Genomic DNA, 19,761 nt, shown 5'->3' with positions numbered 1-19,761 from the left:
CTGCGTATGAAACGAAGCGGCTCCCTGATTGGTTGGATAATGGATCGCGGTGTGCGTTTACGATCGTCCGCATTTCGGAAACTGAAGCGATATCAACCTTGTTCCACCAGCGAGTCGCAGTTCATAACTGCGACAGGGATGTCGCGGCTCCGAGCGGGGGGAACAGAGACAAGACAACGTCGAGCTCGGTTATAGTGCGGATACACTGAGTTGAACCTGAGTAGAAACCGGTACAACACAGTAAGTGCGGAAGGTCCCTCTCAGTATGCATATGTGTGTAAAGGGCTGTCAAGTTGCAACCAATTTATGGCAACCTCAACAAGGGGTTTCAAGGCAAATAAGAACCAGAGATTGTTGCCAGACTGACCCATGATGGGTGGGTGGGGGCTCTGTTTTAAGAAAGTAATGCCTCTACCAATCCTGCCAACCCTTGAGGTTATGACCAATGCAGTACCAAAACGGGGAGCCCATTCTTTGCATTGGCTAGTGTACCCACAAGGACACAGCAAAAGCTTGTCTGGACTTGACCTTGCCAAATCAGTCATGCATAATGCCTTTCTCACACCCTTCTGAAGGGATTAAGCAAACTCAATACCACTGCTCTGGAGAGCATTCCTATCTTTAGCCCTGGACCATACACTTTGTAAAGACAAATGACTTGTTAATGTTTTTGCCCCAAATGTTCCTGCCAGCATTGTATTAACCTGAGAACTTCTTCCTCGGACTAACCACTCACTAATGACTACCTCATTTGCATTGTCATTGTTCTATAGCTGTAATTCCATCAGCTACATTCCCCCTTTCAGGCACTCCCAAATTTGGCCAGTCGAGATAATGCCTCAACCCATTAGATTAATGACCCAAAACATTAGGGTTGACGTTTGTCTCATGTCTTTCCCTAGAAAGGCAGTATTTCCCTTTGACCTGGGAAATTAAGGGTAACTCTGCATAACCCTGAGGTCCCTTTTTCCCTAGAAAGTAGCCAGTGTTCAATATCTGTGGACATCTGACTGTTGATATTGTTCCACAATGCATTGTTCTTCTGCCAGAGTTAAACGCAAGTCACTCAGCTCTGTTCATCAAACCATTCTGCTCCAAGATCACTTGACTATAACTCTTACTCCCCCAAATTCCCTTCATCTGTTCCAAACCTATTCCCTCAACACTGCTTATATTTTAGGGCTGTGTCTTTGTTCTGCTGCTTTGATAAGTATGTGCTTGTGTACCACCAATATCCCTAAATAAACTTGTTTTGCTATCCTGTGGAATTTCTTGCAAAGGCTGATCTGTATAACTTGGAAACAAAGACCCCGAGCTTGCCCAACCTTAGCAAAGCCAAGACTCTGCTCTTGTTAATTACCCACTCTAAGAGGGAAAGACTCCCACCACTTTGGATAACAAGGTGGTTTGCCATTGCCTGCCTCTGCAGAGCCTTCCTGCCTGTCTTTTGAGATCTGACGTGATCAAGTTGCACCAATTATGGTAAACCTTTTGGACTCATATCAAAAATTTGGAAAATGCCTGACTTGACTCTGCTGGTGTGTCCCCACCTTCAATCAAACAAAAGAGAAACAATTCTTAACATTTTTTAAAAAGTCCAATCACTTGTGGTGCTACGTATTACATAAAGAAACATAATTACAAAAATGACTCAAACTAAAACAGGGAGAAAAGTTGTTGTCGGGTTTTGGTGAACTCTGGCATGTCATCCAAAACCTCATGGTGTTTCTCCTTTGACATGCTAGACCATGACATCTTTCCTCTCCTGTATAAAAAATAGTAAAATAATATTTTACCATGACTGCCTGCTGTTTCTGCCTTTGTAAAATAATTTTCTGTTCTCTTAACTGTAAAACCACCATGCAAACAAGAAAATAAAACTACAGACTATTCCAAGAATAAGGCAGGCTTTTCTTAAGCAGATTCCAGTATAAATCTCCACAATATGTTGAATCTTTACCCCATATTCAACATGTGAAGTCTTTAGGATAAAAAAAACTATCTGGAGAAAAATTTTCTGATGAGTCATTATGTCCTCCATTCATTGTCCTTCCCAGTCTCGCTTTTATAGTAAAACATTTGGGATGATTTATCCATTTATGACCAGCACAGTCAGATGAGTTCCTCAGTTGCCTTTAGCGACATGTCCCCAGTTTATGTAGTCATAGCAAAGCATATATTAAAATATGTTTCAGGAAAGTGCAAACAGTCACCAGTGAGAACCTAAAATGTGAGACAGAAATGAGCCACTGCAAAGTAATGCTGCTGTTCTACATTATCTTTTTTTACATATAGTTTTTTACACTGACAACAGGAGAAAAAAAACATATTTCTAACACACAGGGGAGACTTTTTTCTTGTACTTCCATTATGCCCTCTAATGGAGGAAAGGTAGAATACCTGAGAAATGTAAACCAGCATCTCCATCCATCTCAAATAAATGGAAGTCTTGTGGCACCTTAAGGATTGACATGTTTGTACTGTTTGATTATGTGTTCCTGTGTGGCAGGGGGTTGGACTTGACCCTATGAGTCTCTTTCAACTCTACAATTCTATGATTCTATACTTCATCATAAACATTCATGAAATCTAGCCCACAAAACTTTATTAGTCTATCTTTATAATACCTCAGAGTCCTGTTTCACTACAACAAACTAAGACAACTCTCCTTCTTAAATGTCTCCACTGCTTAAGAATGTGTTCATTCATATACCTTTTAGGCAAAAATAGGGTTTCTCTGCAATGCTCATTCAGTTAACCTCTGTTAGCTCACTCACTAATGAACGTTTTGCTGAATAATGAAGTCTGATTACTTAGTCAAATAAATCCTCTTTTCTATTCAATAAAAGCCATGCAAAATATGCTCTTATACCACTTTAAAAAAAGATTAATAAATGGAACTGCATCAACCACTTGCCTTCTTGCTTCCTCTAAGGAGATAAATAGTAACATTTGGGATGCATTATAAGTTTGTTACCTGCACATTCAGATGAGTTTCACAGTTACTGTTGGTGTTATGATCCAGATCCTTTGAAATATTGAGACCAGTTTGTACAACTGACAGTGCAATCCTAAACACTGTATCATCCTGAATCCACTGAAACAAGTGGGATTGTCATGGTGTAACAGTGTAGGAGACGGCACTACGAGTAATAGAACTTACTCACGGTGCTGTAGTTCATCATTGGAATTTGCAACAAGATAATGGTGATTTGAATACATCCAGGCTTGTGTTGAATATATTTTTTCTTAACACTTGTTTAAGATAATTAATCAATTCATACCAAGGCTTTTATGACATAGCTCTGAGATATGTTTCACTTTTGTAGAAATTATTTACTCTAATTTGCCTCAAGGCCAAGAAACACTATTCATATACAAAATACATTTGTTTACTTTAATATTTAGAAGGCCACTACTTATAATGGATGCTTATTAGAACTTAGTTCTGGGAATATAAGTTTCTCTGACAATGACTGCATATCCTTCTTAGTGATGGGGTGTCTGGCACTAGGGTGGGGGCAGGGCTTCTCGGTCCAGCAGCATTTATTCTCTAGGCAGGCCAGAGGCCCAATGCATAACTTCTCAGAAATTAAATACTGTATTTTTTAAGTATTTGGTTGTTTTTGTTCTTTTCTTTATATTACTCTTTTAGTCATCTGATCTACAGATTAATAGGAATGTCTGTATATGGAAGCATTATAAAGAGCCAGGGTGGTTTAGAGGTGAAGGTGTCAGACTAGGGCAGATTCCTCATGGGCCAAAAACAGCGGTGTGAAAATGGTGTGAAAATGGTGTAAACCCATTTACACCATTTTAAACTCTTTTACACCATTCTCACACAGCTGTTTTTGGCCCATGCAGAATCCGCCTAGGATATGGGAAACACAGGTCTGAATCATTACTCTGCCATGGAAACTTGCTGGGTGGCCTTGGGCTTGTCACAACTTCTCAACCTTGATCTTGACCCACATTTGGATGGAAGACCTTCAAGGACCATCAGGATCATAACACAGAGGCAGGCAATGGCAAACTACTTCTGAATACTCTTGTCTTGAAAACTGTACAGAATCACCATAAGCCTGCTGTGACTTGACAGCAAAAACACAGAGAAGCACACATGGGAGCATATGGATGTGTATTCATACATCAATTACAGGGAAGCACAGCAATCTTTGTAAAAAGAATGCTATATCTTACAAAGCCAGTGAGATATAGTGGTTAGAGGGATTAGGCTAGGACAGGGAAGTTCCAGGTTCAAAGAATACCATTGTCTGTCATCCTAACCCATTTCACATGGATGTTTTGAGAATACAATGGACAAGAGATATTGTCACTTAATGGTATCAGCTCTTCCAACAGTGCCATTTTAATCCGATTTACACCACTGTAAACCAAGTGAAGCTCAGAAGGGTGTAACTCTGTTAAGGAGTGCACTTTAAATCGACTGCCCTCTACTAATATAACCTTTCTCACTTCCACTTGGAAAGAAGTCGTTCCCGTCCCCCCCACCCGTGGATTTAGAATGGGATGTTCAGTCCTTTGATTTTATTTTTTAAAGAGGTCTCATCTGGTTCTATTTCTCTCAATCAGCGGAAACACATATGCACCCCCTCACCCCCCAGCCTTGTTCGGGGTCTGCGTCAAGAAGATCCCAGCAGCGCAGCGCAATTACTACATCGCGTCAGTTTCATTTCAAAGAAGGGGGAAGACGAGGGAGGAGGTGTCGGAGGGGCGGGCAGTGGAGGAGTGGGTGGGCGTCTCATTCAAAGGCAGCGGCTGATGTGCGTTTGTGACATCAGCCCCCTCGCTTATATACTTCGGGAATGGGCCAAGGTTCCCTTTATGGTCCAGATCTTCCTAAAGCAGCTCCGGGCAGTTGAGGGGGGAAGCACCAGCACCCTCTGTCCTCTCTTTCTCCTCTCTGTCCCTCTCTGTCTGTCTGTCTCACCTCTTCGCCTTTGTTTGTATGGACTTGACTTTCTAGAGAGGGGAGGATGGCCAAGATGAGGATGCAGCTGGTGTGCGCGATGCTGCTGGCATTCGCCTCGTGGAGCCTGTGCTCAGGTAAGCTCCGTTTCGCAGCTTCCACCCCGCGGGGAAGGTCTTGTTGAGAACGACCCTGCGCGCTGTTGGCTAAGCTGGGAGTGCTGGAAGAACCAGAGCAGTTTGTGTGAACAGAGGCAAAAGACATAGCTGGTCAATTTCAAAAGTTAGGAACTGAATGAAGCAGTTTCTTTTCAGGCTCCGATGGAAGGAGCTATTAATCTCGTGCATTTGTTAACACAATCATCAAAATCTAGCATAGGTGTTTTTAAGAACTGGCTTCTTTCTTGCTGTGTCTCTGCTGTGCCTCAACTAAGTCTTTAAAGGAGTTCCCTGCACCCCCTTGTAAACTGGTCGACTGCCTTCGAACTGCCTACTGCTCAGCTATCTTATTACATTAACTTTCTCGAGGAAGATCGTTACAGGACAAGGAAAATGAACCACATCTCCAAACCCAGTAACAAATTTCTAGGGATTAGGTAAGTCTAATCTTCCAAAACTAGGCAGGTGTATACACTGACTGCTTATCCCGTGTGTGTGTGTGTGTGTGTGTGTGTGTGTGTGTGTGTGTGTACTAGACCTGGATTCTAATCTGATTTGGTCTCTCACTTTCACTCTTTCTGGCTCTCTCTCCCTCTTGCAGCTGCTTAGGGGAAATACTTTTTCTGAAAGACCAATCCAAACCCAGAATTCTACCAGGGATTTACTCTCAGAAAAGTTTTTTTTTTTTCAGATTTTACTGTCATTGATAAAATAGTAGTGATCTGCTTCATAAATGGTTGTGGGAATGAGTAATATGGAATGTTCTGTTACCTACTTATGCTTAAGGATAAGGCATACTGTCAAGCTAAAAAAAAGTGAATAGCCTTTTCAAAATAGTAAGCAATTAAGATTTGTTGCAACAACAAACTTCATATCCCATGTCCATCAAATTCTGAAACCACCAATAGTATTAATTTCATGGGAAGGTCAGAGTCAAATATTTTACAGGAGAATAAAAAGCTGTTGGTGGGAATAAAAGTGGATGAATCTTGCCTTACAAAAAGAGAAATTTAGGCATATTTGTAATTTGATAATTCTTCAAAGCAATAACCTCCATGTTATGTTTCAGTAACTGATTTCAAATTCCCTTAAATTCCCCAAGGACACAGATTCTGTGAAAGTAAGAGCCACATTTTGCATGTTGTAAAAACAATGGACAAAATTCCTACTAGATACATTATACACATGGATGCACACAGTGGAATGGATTTAGTTCCAATCGGAACACATTATTGATGTCCATTAAACATTTTATGGAGCAACGTAGAGCAAAGCTACAAGTTTTTCAGATCCAACAATTCCATCTTTAATTCAAAAACTTGTAGCACAGTTTCAGGAGTGAAAATATGTACCATCACAAATTCAAATGTTTATTCTGTGAACTATATTCTTCACCATAACTTAGGAAGTGCATTACTGAAGACCAAAGCTTCAATTTGGTACACAATTATAACCACTGAAGTTTGGCTTAAAACTGGACACATCAGACTCTGTGCCAAACTTTGGCCAATGAGATCTCTAAAGTATTTGGGACTGTATTGCTAACTGAAATAAATATAAATTAAATTATTTTTATCAACCGTCAATAATGTATCAGGTATTATTATCTGAAGACAGATGTGAAACAGAAATTTATATAAAACTTGTTTTCATGCTACATCAATCAATGAAACAATCTCAGCTTTGATAAAGCTATGATACAGATTGCATTGTTAAAGAAAATTGTAAAAGAAAATGCTATCTGGATCCAATTAAATTGAGAGAAATTAGTATTGGCATTGGAGCAGAATAGGAGAAATTGCTCATATTCTAAATGCAATGCAATATCTAAATATCAACTAATAGTTCCTCTTTCCTGATCACAAACTTGGCACTATCCAGCTATTAATTCTAATGACAAGTTTTAGCATAAGGCTAAATCTTTAATTGAAATTACTGGTTCAGTAAGAAGTGATTAACTTGGATCAATTATCCATCAACCTCGCTAGGGTTTGTGTCAATTGTTTATATATGTGTTATGTTTCATCAAGTCACTTCTGACTTATGGGGAATCTATGAATTAATGAACTCTAAAATACCCTATCATAAACAGCCTTGCTCAGGTATTGCAAACTGAAGGCTATGGCTTCTTTGCTGAGTTAATCCATCTCATCTTAGGTCTTCCTTTTTCCCTGCTGTGTTCCAGGTTTTTTTAGCATCACTGAGTTTTCCAGCAAGTCCTGTTTTCTCATGATTTAACCAAAGTACAATAATCAGTTTAGTCACATGACTCAGTTTAGTCATATTAGCTTCTAGTTAGAATTTGTTTCATTTATTTTAGTTGTCTTTTTGACAGTTCATGGTACCTGACACCAAATTTCTGACACCAGATTTCAAATGAATCAATTGTCGTCGTGTCAGTTTCCTTCACTGTCCATCTTTCACATTCATGCATAGTACAGTGGGAATACCATTGTATGCATTTGGGTGCTGTGTGGTTTCCGGACTGTATGGCCGTGTTCTAGCAGCATTCTAGCAGCAGAACACGGCCATACAGCCCGGAAACCACACAGCACCCAAGTGATTCCGGCCGTGAAAGCCTTCGTCAATACATTGTATGCATTATTTTGATCTTGTCTCTAGGAACCTCCTTATACTTTAGGATCTTTTTTGGTTTCTGCATGGCTGCCCTTGCAAGTCTCAGTGTCCTTCTTGTTTCTAGACTGCAGTGTTACCTTTGAGTGAATAGATGGGGACCAGGTTCCAATATGACTAGAAGCTTCATTCCTTTCAATAAATCCTACAAGTGGTTCAAACAGTATGGTATGACAATTAAAATAGCCCTAAGGCTCAAAATATTATTCTGGTTTCATTGAAATGAATAATGTAGATAAAATTGTCCTTGTTAGATATCGTTAGCAATTTTATAACCATGTGCACAACCCACAGAGCAGTTCAAGTGAGACTGGTGGAGTGTCCCTGTTGGCTTACTAGCCGCAGTGCAGCAAGCCTCTGTGGGAGGCACTGTGGTTGTGCCATTCCCAAGCACAGTGCAGTTTCCCGCTCCCCTTAGGGTAGCATTGCCAAAGTAATCAGCATTATTTTATAGCTTCCAAAACTAAAATTACTTTTCTAATACTATCCAATATGCCTATTCCAAACTAGCAATGTTGTTTCTACAACCAAAATCCTCATTCTTTGGGGATTCTTCCTGCATTTGTTCCCTTAGCAATTGATCACCATTCTATTCAATAAACCTGTTGGTGTTTAGTTCAAGAACTGGGGAGTTGCATTCGAAAGGATGATATCTGTTTGCTGCACATTATTTACATTAAACTCCAGCTAATTACAATTTTGGGAGATACCATGAATAAAAATAGTATGAACTTAACCACTAAGCAAATATAATCAAGACAGTATTCATGCTAAATGACCACTCATTGTTTATAATCACTGATGCACTTGAAAAGGTATAGTAACTAATTAAGCATCTTCACATTATCTGCACAGTTTATCCTCACTCATTTTATGTTATTGCAATCTTAGTCACAACAGTTCTTGCTTACATTTGGGCCAGTTAACATAGATTATTGATCTGGAATATAATAAAATTTGCTTCTGTTATTTACTATGTTACTTCTTACCAGAGGCATTTCTAGTTTTCCACCCTCTGCCCCCCATATGGGCAGCCACCCCCCCCCCCACCTGGACCACTGTATGGAGTCAGTGTATGGACCCGTGGGGAAAGTGGAGGGGTGTGGGGGCAATTTTCTGCCCCTCACATGACTAAATGGCCATAGCCTGGGGACATTTTATTCCATATGTCCCCCTGGGCCCCCTGGGCAGTACATCCCTGCTTGTTACTGATGCTCCCCAAACTGGCCGTCCCTTGAGAAATACAACTCACAACTTGCTAACTTGCTCACTATCAAGGGTCACACATTTTTATAGAAAACTATACGTTCCACAGCAAGCAGAACTCTCCATCTTATTCACAATGATTGGTTTTTTTAAAAAAAAGGATTTTGAAACTGCATAAATGGATTAAATGTCTTCACAGAGTTTTTTTTAATGAAATCCAGATTTGCACTGAGAAGGAATACCATTACATATTCTCCAATAAATTCATTTAGAATAAATCAAGCTGTTGAATTTAACCCGCCAACCAAAAAAATCAGAAGCTGCCTTTAACACTTTATACTCTGGTTAAGCTCAGTAGGACCTTGAAATAATTAAGGCTAAACCTAATCCCACCCAACAAAATCAGCAGGTTCTCCTTGCCCCCTATTGGTGATGATCAAGTACCAGAATTCTGCAATTGACCAGTAATAAGCTACTTCTATTTCATTTTCCCCAAGAGAGTGTATAAATCAGAGAACATATATTAAAGAACAAAACACTCGCCAAGCATTTATTGTTGCATGAGCTTAAACCTGAAATCTCTTTAAAGAATATCTTTAAATCTTATGTGTTGAAACCCAAATGCTGATGATTTATAATGAAATAATAAACATGTGTTTCTGATTAACTTGCAGAATCAGAAGAGGAAATGAAAGCCTTAGAAGCAGATTTATTGACCAATATGTATACATCAAAGGTAATGCCCCCATCCATCTTTAGCAACAGAAAGCTTGAATTCTCACAGCATACATGGATGTTTTGGCACACGATTGTAAGGCACAAGATACGTCTAAACATTAGTGCAAAATATTTCCATTTGTGAAAAAGTGTTTTCCAGTCAAGGGACAGTAAAAATTTGGGCAAAGGGATGATTTAAATAACATTTCTGTATTATATCATTGATACATTCTCTGAACAATTATGCTGGAATTATGAAGTGATGTAAATCCATTAGCAGAAAAAAAATTCAAACCTGAATACTCTTATAGATTTTAAATTAATGCCAAATCACATAATAGCATTTTTCTAGAAGTAAAGCTTATATGTTTACCTACTAAAGTCCACACCAAAGCAATTGATTTTATCTGTATTACAATGTATGCTTAATTATCATCAGGAAGGGCAACAGTTAGATATACAATCTCAGAAAACATGTCAAAATGCAGTATACATGTTTTTGACAAGCATGTTGCCAAAAACCATACCTAAATATCTCCCATAAATGTGGCAGTGAAAACAGAAACCTACTACTGTCAAAATATGTATTTCACTGGCTTAAAGTGGCATACTTAATATATAACTTATCACTTTTTTTGTCAAAAACAAGGAAAAGATAAATGTATGTTTTGGAGAGCCATATTTAACATAATCAAATTATTGCATTGACTGAAAGTCATAGCAAACAACATGGAACCATAAAATAGCAGTTCAAACAGTTACATTGCCAGCTATAGTATAAAATTCACACCATTATAACAAAGATGTCTTTTATATCTTCTATAATAATAAATTGCACCAAAACAAAAATTAGCTAATGTCCATAAACTACTAAGAAACTGATAAATTTACAGAAAACTAGAAAAAATATTCATGCACAGGGGTTTAACAGACTGTAGGAAATGTCATGAATTCAAAATAAAGAAAAGCCTATCTGTAAGTTGGAAGGAGGATGAAAGATGCAGATGTTCATTTCTCCCCTATCATCTGTAGTCAGATTCTTGACGTACAGGTACAAAACCCAGTAAATCACATGTGTGTTATCAGCAATGATAATCGTACTCTAGTTTCTCTTCAGATAGTGCAAATCTTTCCTTTTGGAGCAATTCTCCTGCTTTTATTCACAAGCCTTGTGAGCTTATAAATTCAGAAACAGAAAGAGCAAAACTCTGTCATCCACATGATGCTGGAAAATGAAAATACAATCTCATTCTGTTTTTGTTTTTAGCATCAAGCTTGAAGTAAAATTGCTGGTATTATTGCTAGTCAAAGTATTTCCAGATGTTTTATTTTTAACAGGAAATCAGCCAGCTTTTAAAAGAAAAAATAAAGTGCAGGTTATCTTCTTGTGGAAAGCATAACTTGTTCTGCCATCTCTGTAGGTTTGTATAGTTAGGCAGTTATACAGTTCTCATTATGATTTTGCATAATCCAGCAGTTTGTTCTTAACAAGAAAAATGTCTGACAGAGGGCAGATGCATTCTCACGTATACCTACGAGAAGCTTAAAAAGATCTGGATCTAATCATGAATCTTCCAGTATCTCATCTGATCTGTCCCTTAGTTGAAATACGTGTTTAATAGATTTATAGCTCTGTTAGGATGATAAATCATGAACACCTTTTAGGGCAATAGCTCATTACTGGCAGCTTCCCCAATTCCCTTCCACCCATTTCATATACACACACAAACAAACATTTCTGATTTGAGAATTTTCAAATTTTTGATGCATTGGATGGGACCTAAGGGCTGTATGTGATGCTTTTATCATCATATAATTGCATATAATGATTATTTTAACTAGAACAAGTTTCTTTGCTCTGGATTTCAATGCTACTGTGTACAGAGTGTGCAGTAAGTTAGTTATTGCAATTTAATTTAAATAACTTCTATGATATTCCTGATTTAAAACAAAAGTATTTATCCATCAAAGTGTCACACTGCTGGAATACTTTTTAATAGAAATATTAAGGAACACTTCTTTGGATTTCTTGTATTGCATCTCATCTTTCCCAGCCTTACCCCACCAAATGCCAATTTTATTCCTTATCAGATATAATGAGGATGTTGGAGATCCATGACTGAGCTCCACAAGTATTTTAGTCACAAAGACGAGGCTATTTGTGGTATAAATCACCAAATTGAAGAAGAGAAAGTTCAACATTCTCCTGTGTTTGTGATTTGGTAGTATAGGGGGAAATGATCAAAACAGTCTGGGGACAGCATGTTCTATCTTAAAACTTGTGTAATAGAAAGAAGGAAACTGTCAATCCTGCCCCCCCCCCCCCGCCCCACTATTTATATGTCCTTCCTGGTTTTGGATGAAAAACAAATTGGAAGAAACAACATGTAGTTTATTTCCAGAAAATTACTGAAAAGAAGGAATTATTGAATTGATGTACTGTTGAGCAAATAACTATCCTGGTGAAGCAGGTTACTTTGAGGGTTTGTATTTGTCTCTAGCACACAGAAGCTTGAACAAAACAAGATCACAGCTTTATTGAACAGATTGCAGCTCAATTACACTCCAAGCACACAACAGAACTCTGGGGTTCAAATCTACCTAGATGTCTCTCCTGCATGGCATGTGGCTGACTGCCCAGGGACGCTTCAATTTCAATGTGCTGCTGAGCATTGTTTGTTTGTTTGTTTGTTTATTTATTTATTTTTATATACCACCCTATCCCCAAAGAGCTCTGGGCGGTACATGATCACATGCACTTCCTAAAGGCCAAGGCAACCTATGAGAGCTGGGAAGGGGAATATGCTTTAGTGACCTGCTTTAGTATTTGGTATTTCAAGACATTCCCAACAAATAATTTAAACAAAGAAGATATGGGCAAAAATAAAATGTCTACAACTTGAATATAAATGTTCCTCTCTTCAGCCTCTTCTCAATTTATCTTGTATGCTTTTTATTTTTTATATTTTTGCCAATCAAATTACAACCAAATTGTAGAGACCATGTAGGTTTTCTAAGGCAAGAGGCACTCAGAAGTGTTTTGCAATTGCCTGCCTCTGTCATGACCCTGGTATTCCTTGGTGGTCTCCCATCCAAATGCTAACCACAGCTTTCTCTGCTTAGCTTCTAAACACTGACAAGATCTAACTAGCTTGAGCTGTTCATATTGGGACTGCATGTTTATGCACATTATTTAAAAGTTAAAAAACAAAGACATATTTCTACAAATAAAAGTAACATTACCTTTAGTTTCTATTGGTGGAAAATATCTTTCATATAATTTCCTTGTGTAACCTCTAACTGTGGGTTCTGTGGGGCAGAACTTGGAAGGAGTTGCAAAGAACTAAATTTTAAAACAAAATTTAGTTTACTTAACAAATAAAACTTTTAACATTTACATTTAACATTAACAATTTACAGTCCTTCTAAGTTGCATTTCAAGTCCTTATCTTGAAAAACTACTGATAAATGCAAAGTCCAATTCTTCCTGCTGGCGGTTGGCTTATGAAGACTTCAGAGGCTTGGTGAATGGGATCCAAGATGATGAAGGTCCCCAAACGAACTCCCATCAATTACATACATAGCAAGCCCTGAAACAATAAATTCTAACATTTACAATTATAGCAAAAATAACCAACTCCCTTCCCACTAGTTCCCAACAACTTTGCAATTACCTTAAACAAGGTGTTAAGAGCTTATAACGGATTAAATCAAGGTCCCAGCCTGGTAGCCTTGCTTCCTCCAACTTCACCAGTTTTTGCAGCCTTCTCTGGCTTAGAGTCTCCACCCCTTTCTGGGTCAACCCATTCTGATCATAGGGGTTACACTTGCACCACCTTGTTCTGGGGAGCCTAATTAATTATAATATTTGAAGTTCAATTAATGGAGCACTCAGTGTAAGTTTGGTTTTTCTTTAATTAGAAGGCATGTGTCGGCCCAGTTCACATCAGAATCATAGTATGAAGGAAGTGGGACTGAACCATTTTCTGACTTGAAATGACCCCATGAAGCTGCTATTTGCCCTCGAGGCAAGCACACAAGTATTTGTACCAGATTTTAAAAAGCCACAGAAGTATTAGGGAAATTTTAAGTATTTTAGAATTTGTTCTGTGTACTCAGCGTGTGGAATTGCACTCGACAATATAAGGGAGCATTCGTACTTTTATCTAGATTAAAACAAAATCCTATATCGATATGTGTAAGGTGACTGAGGAGGAATTTTTCCCTCTGGAATAGTACAGTAGTTGGTTCTGTTACTTGTTTTGATAAACATTTTATGAAAGGGGAAATGAATTAATTGTATATTGCTTGGGATTTGGGTCAGATAAAACAAAATGCTTATCCACTCAAAGAGCAATTACCTAACTTCAGGATGCTTCAGGATGTAGTGATGGCCACTGGTTTATCTGGCTTTAAAATTTTGTTGCAGTGCCATCCTAAGAAGAATTACACCACTGTGTCAGTTGGCTTAAAAGGATGTAAATCTGTTTAGGATAGAATTATTAGACATATTCGTGAAGGAATGATCCATCAATGACTGTAAGCCATGTTGACTAAATGGGACCTCTGGCATTTGCCTTACCAGTTAACTGAGCAACATTCAATCCTTTCCTCAAACCTAAGGAGTCTTCCTCCAATGGAAGTATTTTTTAATCTAATGGAAGGACTATTTTGGCTGCAGGAAAGCTCCTTAGGCTGGAGGATACCTGCTTCCATAGTAGGCCCTTTCTGAATTCCAGTGCAGTGGAAAACAACATGTGAAGGCTTTGGCCTTTTGCCCTGCTTCCACAACTTCCAAAGGCATCTGACTGATAACTGTGTGAAACGAGATATTGGACTAGATGAGCTGTTAGTGTGATCCACCATCCCTGTTCCGTAATCAAGAGAGAAACAGATAGATTTAGGGAAAACTGCACTAATTCAAAGCCTCTCCCCAGTGAATCACCAGGATGACTTCACACTGACAAGATGTCTTGCTTCTTGTCCTTGATTGGGCAAAGACTTGGAACGTACAGCTACCTATTCTGCAGACATGAAGCAATATGATGAATACTTACCAGACCACATTGGATCACAATGCAATAACTCCTCCTGCAAAATATCATGATGAAACTCATATGCTGTTGCCTTTTCATTTGACTAATATACATGAAACAAAGTTTCAGCTTGAAATTGCAGTAGACTTCTAATTCAAATTCTCTGTCCATGTTGTGGCAATTTTCAATAATTAAGAAAGACATACCAAAACAAGGCTGATATGGCATTAAACCTGTTCTAGTCTTGAAAGATAATTTGACAGCTTAATTATCTCACTGAATGCAATAACAGATGTACAAAATGAAAAACAAAATGACTACAAAGATAGTATGTGTTGCAGAAAAATCAGGATTTCACCTCCATAAAATCTATGTTCAAGAGTATTATTCAAAAGGACATTCTTATAGTTAACTTTGCTTTCTGCAGATTTCTAAAATATCTAAGAGCATCACGGGGCTGGCCTGCTTTCCTTTAAACTCAAAAGAGATGAAACAGAAAGAAATTATGGATACACGAAGTGACTAAAATGTAGTTTTAATTGAAAACTCATTGTTGAGTTTGGAATGTGGATACTTATGGGCTCTCAATCTACCTATAAAGAATGACAGAATGACAAACGAGATAAAATGTCTTGTTCCTCTTTTAATTTTTTTTATACAAAGTTGTGTTCATGGGACAGAGGAGCAACTGGCTGATTTCTTCACTCTCTTTTTGTTTATGTTGTGGCCAGCCTTTCTATCTGTAGACTGAAGCAAAGAGGCTTAATCACCTGCTGGAGCTTTGTTCTCTTTAGAGTGTTTTGACTGTAGACAGAAAGCTTCTGAGGTTCTGATCATGCAGAGTTCGGTCACGTTGTATGTGCATCACCAGTCTCTTTATTTGCTGATTTAGGAAATAAGTTTACAAGGTTAAAAGAATCACATAATTACTTAGCCAACAACTCACTATATTGATAACCCCCTGTAGTTATTTGCAGTGTTAACATTTTAAGAAGCATTATGGAAGCATCACATTATCCATAATTGCTCTTCAAGCAGTAGATCCTGGGCTGCAAGAACCCTACAACATTGCCTCCTCTGTAGGACTGCTCATTCCACCTCTTGTTTGCTAGCAATTGTCTCCTCAATTTCATTCAAGTGGTAATAACTGATGATAGCCATTTGACATAGTGTGATTGTTTACTCTTTCAGATAAACAAGGCAAAGCTTCCTCATTGGAAAATGACCTTTCTAAACATTTGTGAGCTTTTAAGTAACACAAACAACCAAGAAGATGAAGAAGCAGGTGAGGGCACAGAAGAGGATCTCCTACCCAGAAGACAATTTCCTGCTACTCTTGATGGCTTCAGTTTGGAAGCAATGCTGACATTATATCAGCTTCAAAAAGTTTGCCAGAGCCGAACTTTTCAGCACTGGGAGGTAAAACTTAGCTAGGATACCTGAAAATTCTAGTTTGTCTTGTATGTTATATTGTTATAGAAAACATTTTGAACTATTTACATAGAATATGATAAAAAACTTATTTCAGTCTTTTAATTTAGATTATACGTAGAATTGTACTGCAAATATATATTCCATAAGTTTATCAGAAATTTTAACCTTTTTAATGGTCAAAGGAATTTTATAATTTTAAACCTAAACTATGAGGGGTATTTTATGGGACAATTGGAAACAAAATCTTTGTTTGTGTTTGTTTGTGTCTAATTGCTAAGCCTGTGTTTAACTATCTGAGAAACAACAACAACAATAATTTATTTATTTGATAGACTGCTGTATCCCCAAAGGGCTCAGAGCAGTGTACAAGTCAAACAAAGAAACAACAAATAACAATACACAAAGGACAAATCAAATAACATCATTAAAATCCATAAAAGCCAGTTAAAACTGTAGCAACAGTGCAACCCACTCACAATTTGGTGGATGGCATCTAGTTCTAACCCCGGGAGGGGGTTGGCAAATTGCCAAAAATAACAGATAGTACATGGGCATCAGAGAGGGGAGGTAAGTAAGCGGCCAGCCCCCACAAAAGCCTGGTGGAACAGCTAAATTTTGCAGGCCCTCTATCACGTCTTTGGCAGCTACAGCTACCACTGCCACATTGGCCTCAGCTATCCCAGCAGCCTCTGTCTCAGTTTTCACAACAGCCACAGTCCCAGCTTCAGCGTTAGTCGCAACGGTGCTCGCAGCAGCTCCAGCTCCAACACTGCCCTCCAAACAGCACCCATCACTCCTCCAACACTTCAGGGCCCAGTCAATAGCAAATTGGGTGAGCAAATGAGTAGAGGTTCTGGTCTGAGGTGAGGGATAAAACGGAGGCATCCGTAAAAGACACTAAATGCTGTAAAAGACACTAAAGAAGTGCCAAATTCTTTTTTTCTGAGTATCCAGAGACAATCCCTAAATATTTATATTAGGTACATAAATATCTAAGGGAAAGGGTGTGACAGAAAAAAATTAACACTCTAAGGCAAGTGATTGAGATGAAAACTTTCCCATCCAGCAGCAAGCTGCTTTATCAGTGTGAAATAGTGGTGGTAGTGGAGAGAATGACTGCTTGACCCAGAGTTCAGTTGGTAGATACACTTGGTGGTTAGTACAAGTGGAAAAACAGGGAATAAAAGCAGCAGTTTTGAAGAACCTGTAATATTTTTTTTGCATAGTTGCATCTATTTTCTTCCCCATTTTTTATGGTAACCATTGAGAAAACAAAGATAAAGCATCAAAGCACTATATAATAAGTATCATTAATCAGTAATATAATGTAAACCTAGATGTAAAAAAATCCCATTCAACTCAAATTTCTATGAACTTTATAACTACTGACCCTGAACAAATGTAATGGACCTTTTGAACAAACTGGAACCCTGATAATCAACTGTTTGGAAGGGGATGCTCATTATTGAAGAGATAGTGGTGAAACTTTAAAAGATGCAACCCCAGCTTCTGGATTAGGCTGCAGAGTTACTCAAAATACCTGTTTCCACATGTTATTCCATACCTAGTTAGGAACAGGCATGTGGAAATCAGCTTCTGCTTAAGCCCTGAGCTGTTCTATACACATTTTAACTATTCATTTATATTCCATAGTGCCAAACAGTTGAATGCTTTGAAAGGGTTAGGATATGTGGTTCCCACACTTTGTCATTCCACTTCCATATTCTCTTTTTACTACCAACAGTTACTTCAACAAGATATTTATGATCCAGAGAATTCAAGCCAAGATAAAGACCTGATGAAAAGAAAAACTCCTTATATTCTGAAACGGCAATTACATGTGAACAAAGCCAGACGACCATACATACTGAAGAGAAATTCATATTACTGACTCAGCAATTAAAGTAGTGCTTATTTAGTTCATCAGTAACTGTGCTTGATGGTTACCTTATTTCAACCTTAAATCTTATTTGTGTGGGAAACATATTATGGAAAGTGATCAAGACAATAGCATAATTGTGTCTTTTTTGCCACTGTTGTTTCTGGATTGTGATTTTTCCTACTTAAAATTAATTGGATTGATATATTTACAAATAAATCTAGTTTCTAAGCATGACGTATTGTACGCTGATGGAATTTTAAAAAATTGACGAACTGCATTATAGTGTTTACTTTGTACATCTTTCATGAAACAGAACATCAAGCTTGTGTGAATCCACCACTGGCCCATTTCATAATTCAAGATTCAATTATACAAACATAATATGCAACTAAATTAGAATTTTAAATTTGTTTTACATTCATGATTTACAGCAATTAGTATAGAATTTTTATTAATGAACGCATATCACCAAAATAAGTCATACGGTATGTACATTGCTGCAGATGGTGAGACTCCCTCGCTCAATAAGTACACCACAACGACAGGCTGGAAAGGAATGGGCCGCAGCCCGTTTATTAAACATCAAACATGTAAACAAGAACTATTTACATCAGAGCTGGGCGGCAAACGGGTCGCACATCACATCCCAATGAATGGGAAACTGGCGGGAAGGGAAGCCCCAGAGATCATACTCCTAATTGCTTCCACGCTTCCTGCCCCTGCTGAGGAGATGGGCACCGGCTGAGCCCCAAGGCCGCCCCCAGCCCGTCTTCCTCCCATGCTTGCTGGGGTGTCGGGCACCGGCTAAGCCCATGGCCACCTATCGGCCCAACCCAACCCCACTCCCTGGGGTGTCGGGCAGCGGCCCGGCCTGCCAGCCTGCCCGCCCCACCCCCCGGCCCTACGCAGGGCGCAAGCCTGGGAGCCCCAGCCGGAAGGCTCGTTCTCTCCCCAGATGTGCATAATCGCTGCAAACCCCGCCAGGACTGGCGACAGAAAGGACCCCAAAATTCCCGCCAACCCTAATTACAGGGAGGGTGGGCCACGCCTTGCTGGTTCTCGCCGCCGGGAAGGGCGCGGACCGGGGAAGGCGTCTTAATATACCCAGGCTCCTCCCGCCTTTTTGCTGGGAGCCAATCATTGCACCCGGTTCTGCAGCTTGCCGCCAGGCCATGCATGCCCCTTATCTAGCTGCGTTGCTCACCACGGCAGCAATGGCTGCCCCCGGTTATTCAGGTGCATCTTATTTCTAGATTAGACTGACTAGTTATTTTTATTATAGTGATAATAATTACAAAAAATTATGCTCCACTTAACCCAATTCTTCACAAAAAAGTTCAAATGGCATAGAATACAGTGATAATATCTATAAATTACCTGACTAGTTATATATATTAATTATAGTGATAATAATTATTTAAAAATTATGCTCTACTTGACCCAACTCCTCACAAAAAAGTTCAAATGGCATAGAATACAATGAAAATAAAATCTATAAATTACCTGACCATGAAAACAGTAGTAGAAGAATCTCTGACAAGAGCAGGAATAAGAATTAGCCAACCACAGTAGGCAATAAAAGGTCATCCTGTTATCTGAATGTGTGCAATTAAAGTGGTAGACTGACTTGCCTGGGGAAAGTGCTGTAAAGATACACAACCATGAACCAGGGACGTAGGTATAGATTTTTTAATGGGGTGGGTTGGGAGGTGGGGCCATGCCTCCCCAAGCCCTATCCCCAGCTTCAGTGCTTATAAAAGCAGC

General features: G+C 38.8%; 1 protein-coding gene across 1 annotated transcript; it reads left to right on the top strand.

The window, feature by feature from the left end:
- The first annotated feature begins 4,798 nt into the window (after positions 1–4,798).
- Positions 4,799–18,231, top strand: NTS (neurotensin). Its single transcript, XM_048502434.1, has 4 exons — positions 4,799–5,067; positions 9,603–9,664; positions 15,873–16,100; positions 17,860–18,231. Exons 1-4 carry the CDS (start codon positions 4,998–5,000, stop codon positions 18,004–18,006), a joined length of 507 nt encoding a protein of 168 aa, XP_048358391.1. The 5' UTR covers positions 4,799–4,997; the 3' UTR covers positions 18,007–18,231.
- The last annotated feature ends 1,530 nt before the right edge of the window (positions 18,232–19,761 follow it).

Source organism: Sphaerodactylus townsendi, linkage group LG06 (genome assembly GCF_021028975.2).
Source record: "Sphaerodactylus townsendi isolate TG3544 linkage group LG06, MPM_Stown_v2.3, whole genome shotgun sequence".
NCBI lineage: Eukaryota > Metazoa > Chordata > Lepidosauria > Squamata > Sphaerodactylidae > Sphaerodactylus > Sphaerodactylus townsendi.
The sequence above is the reverse complement of the archived record's forward strand: the minus strand, read 5'-3'. Positions and strand labels throughout refer to the sequence as shown.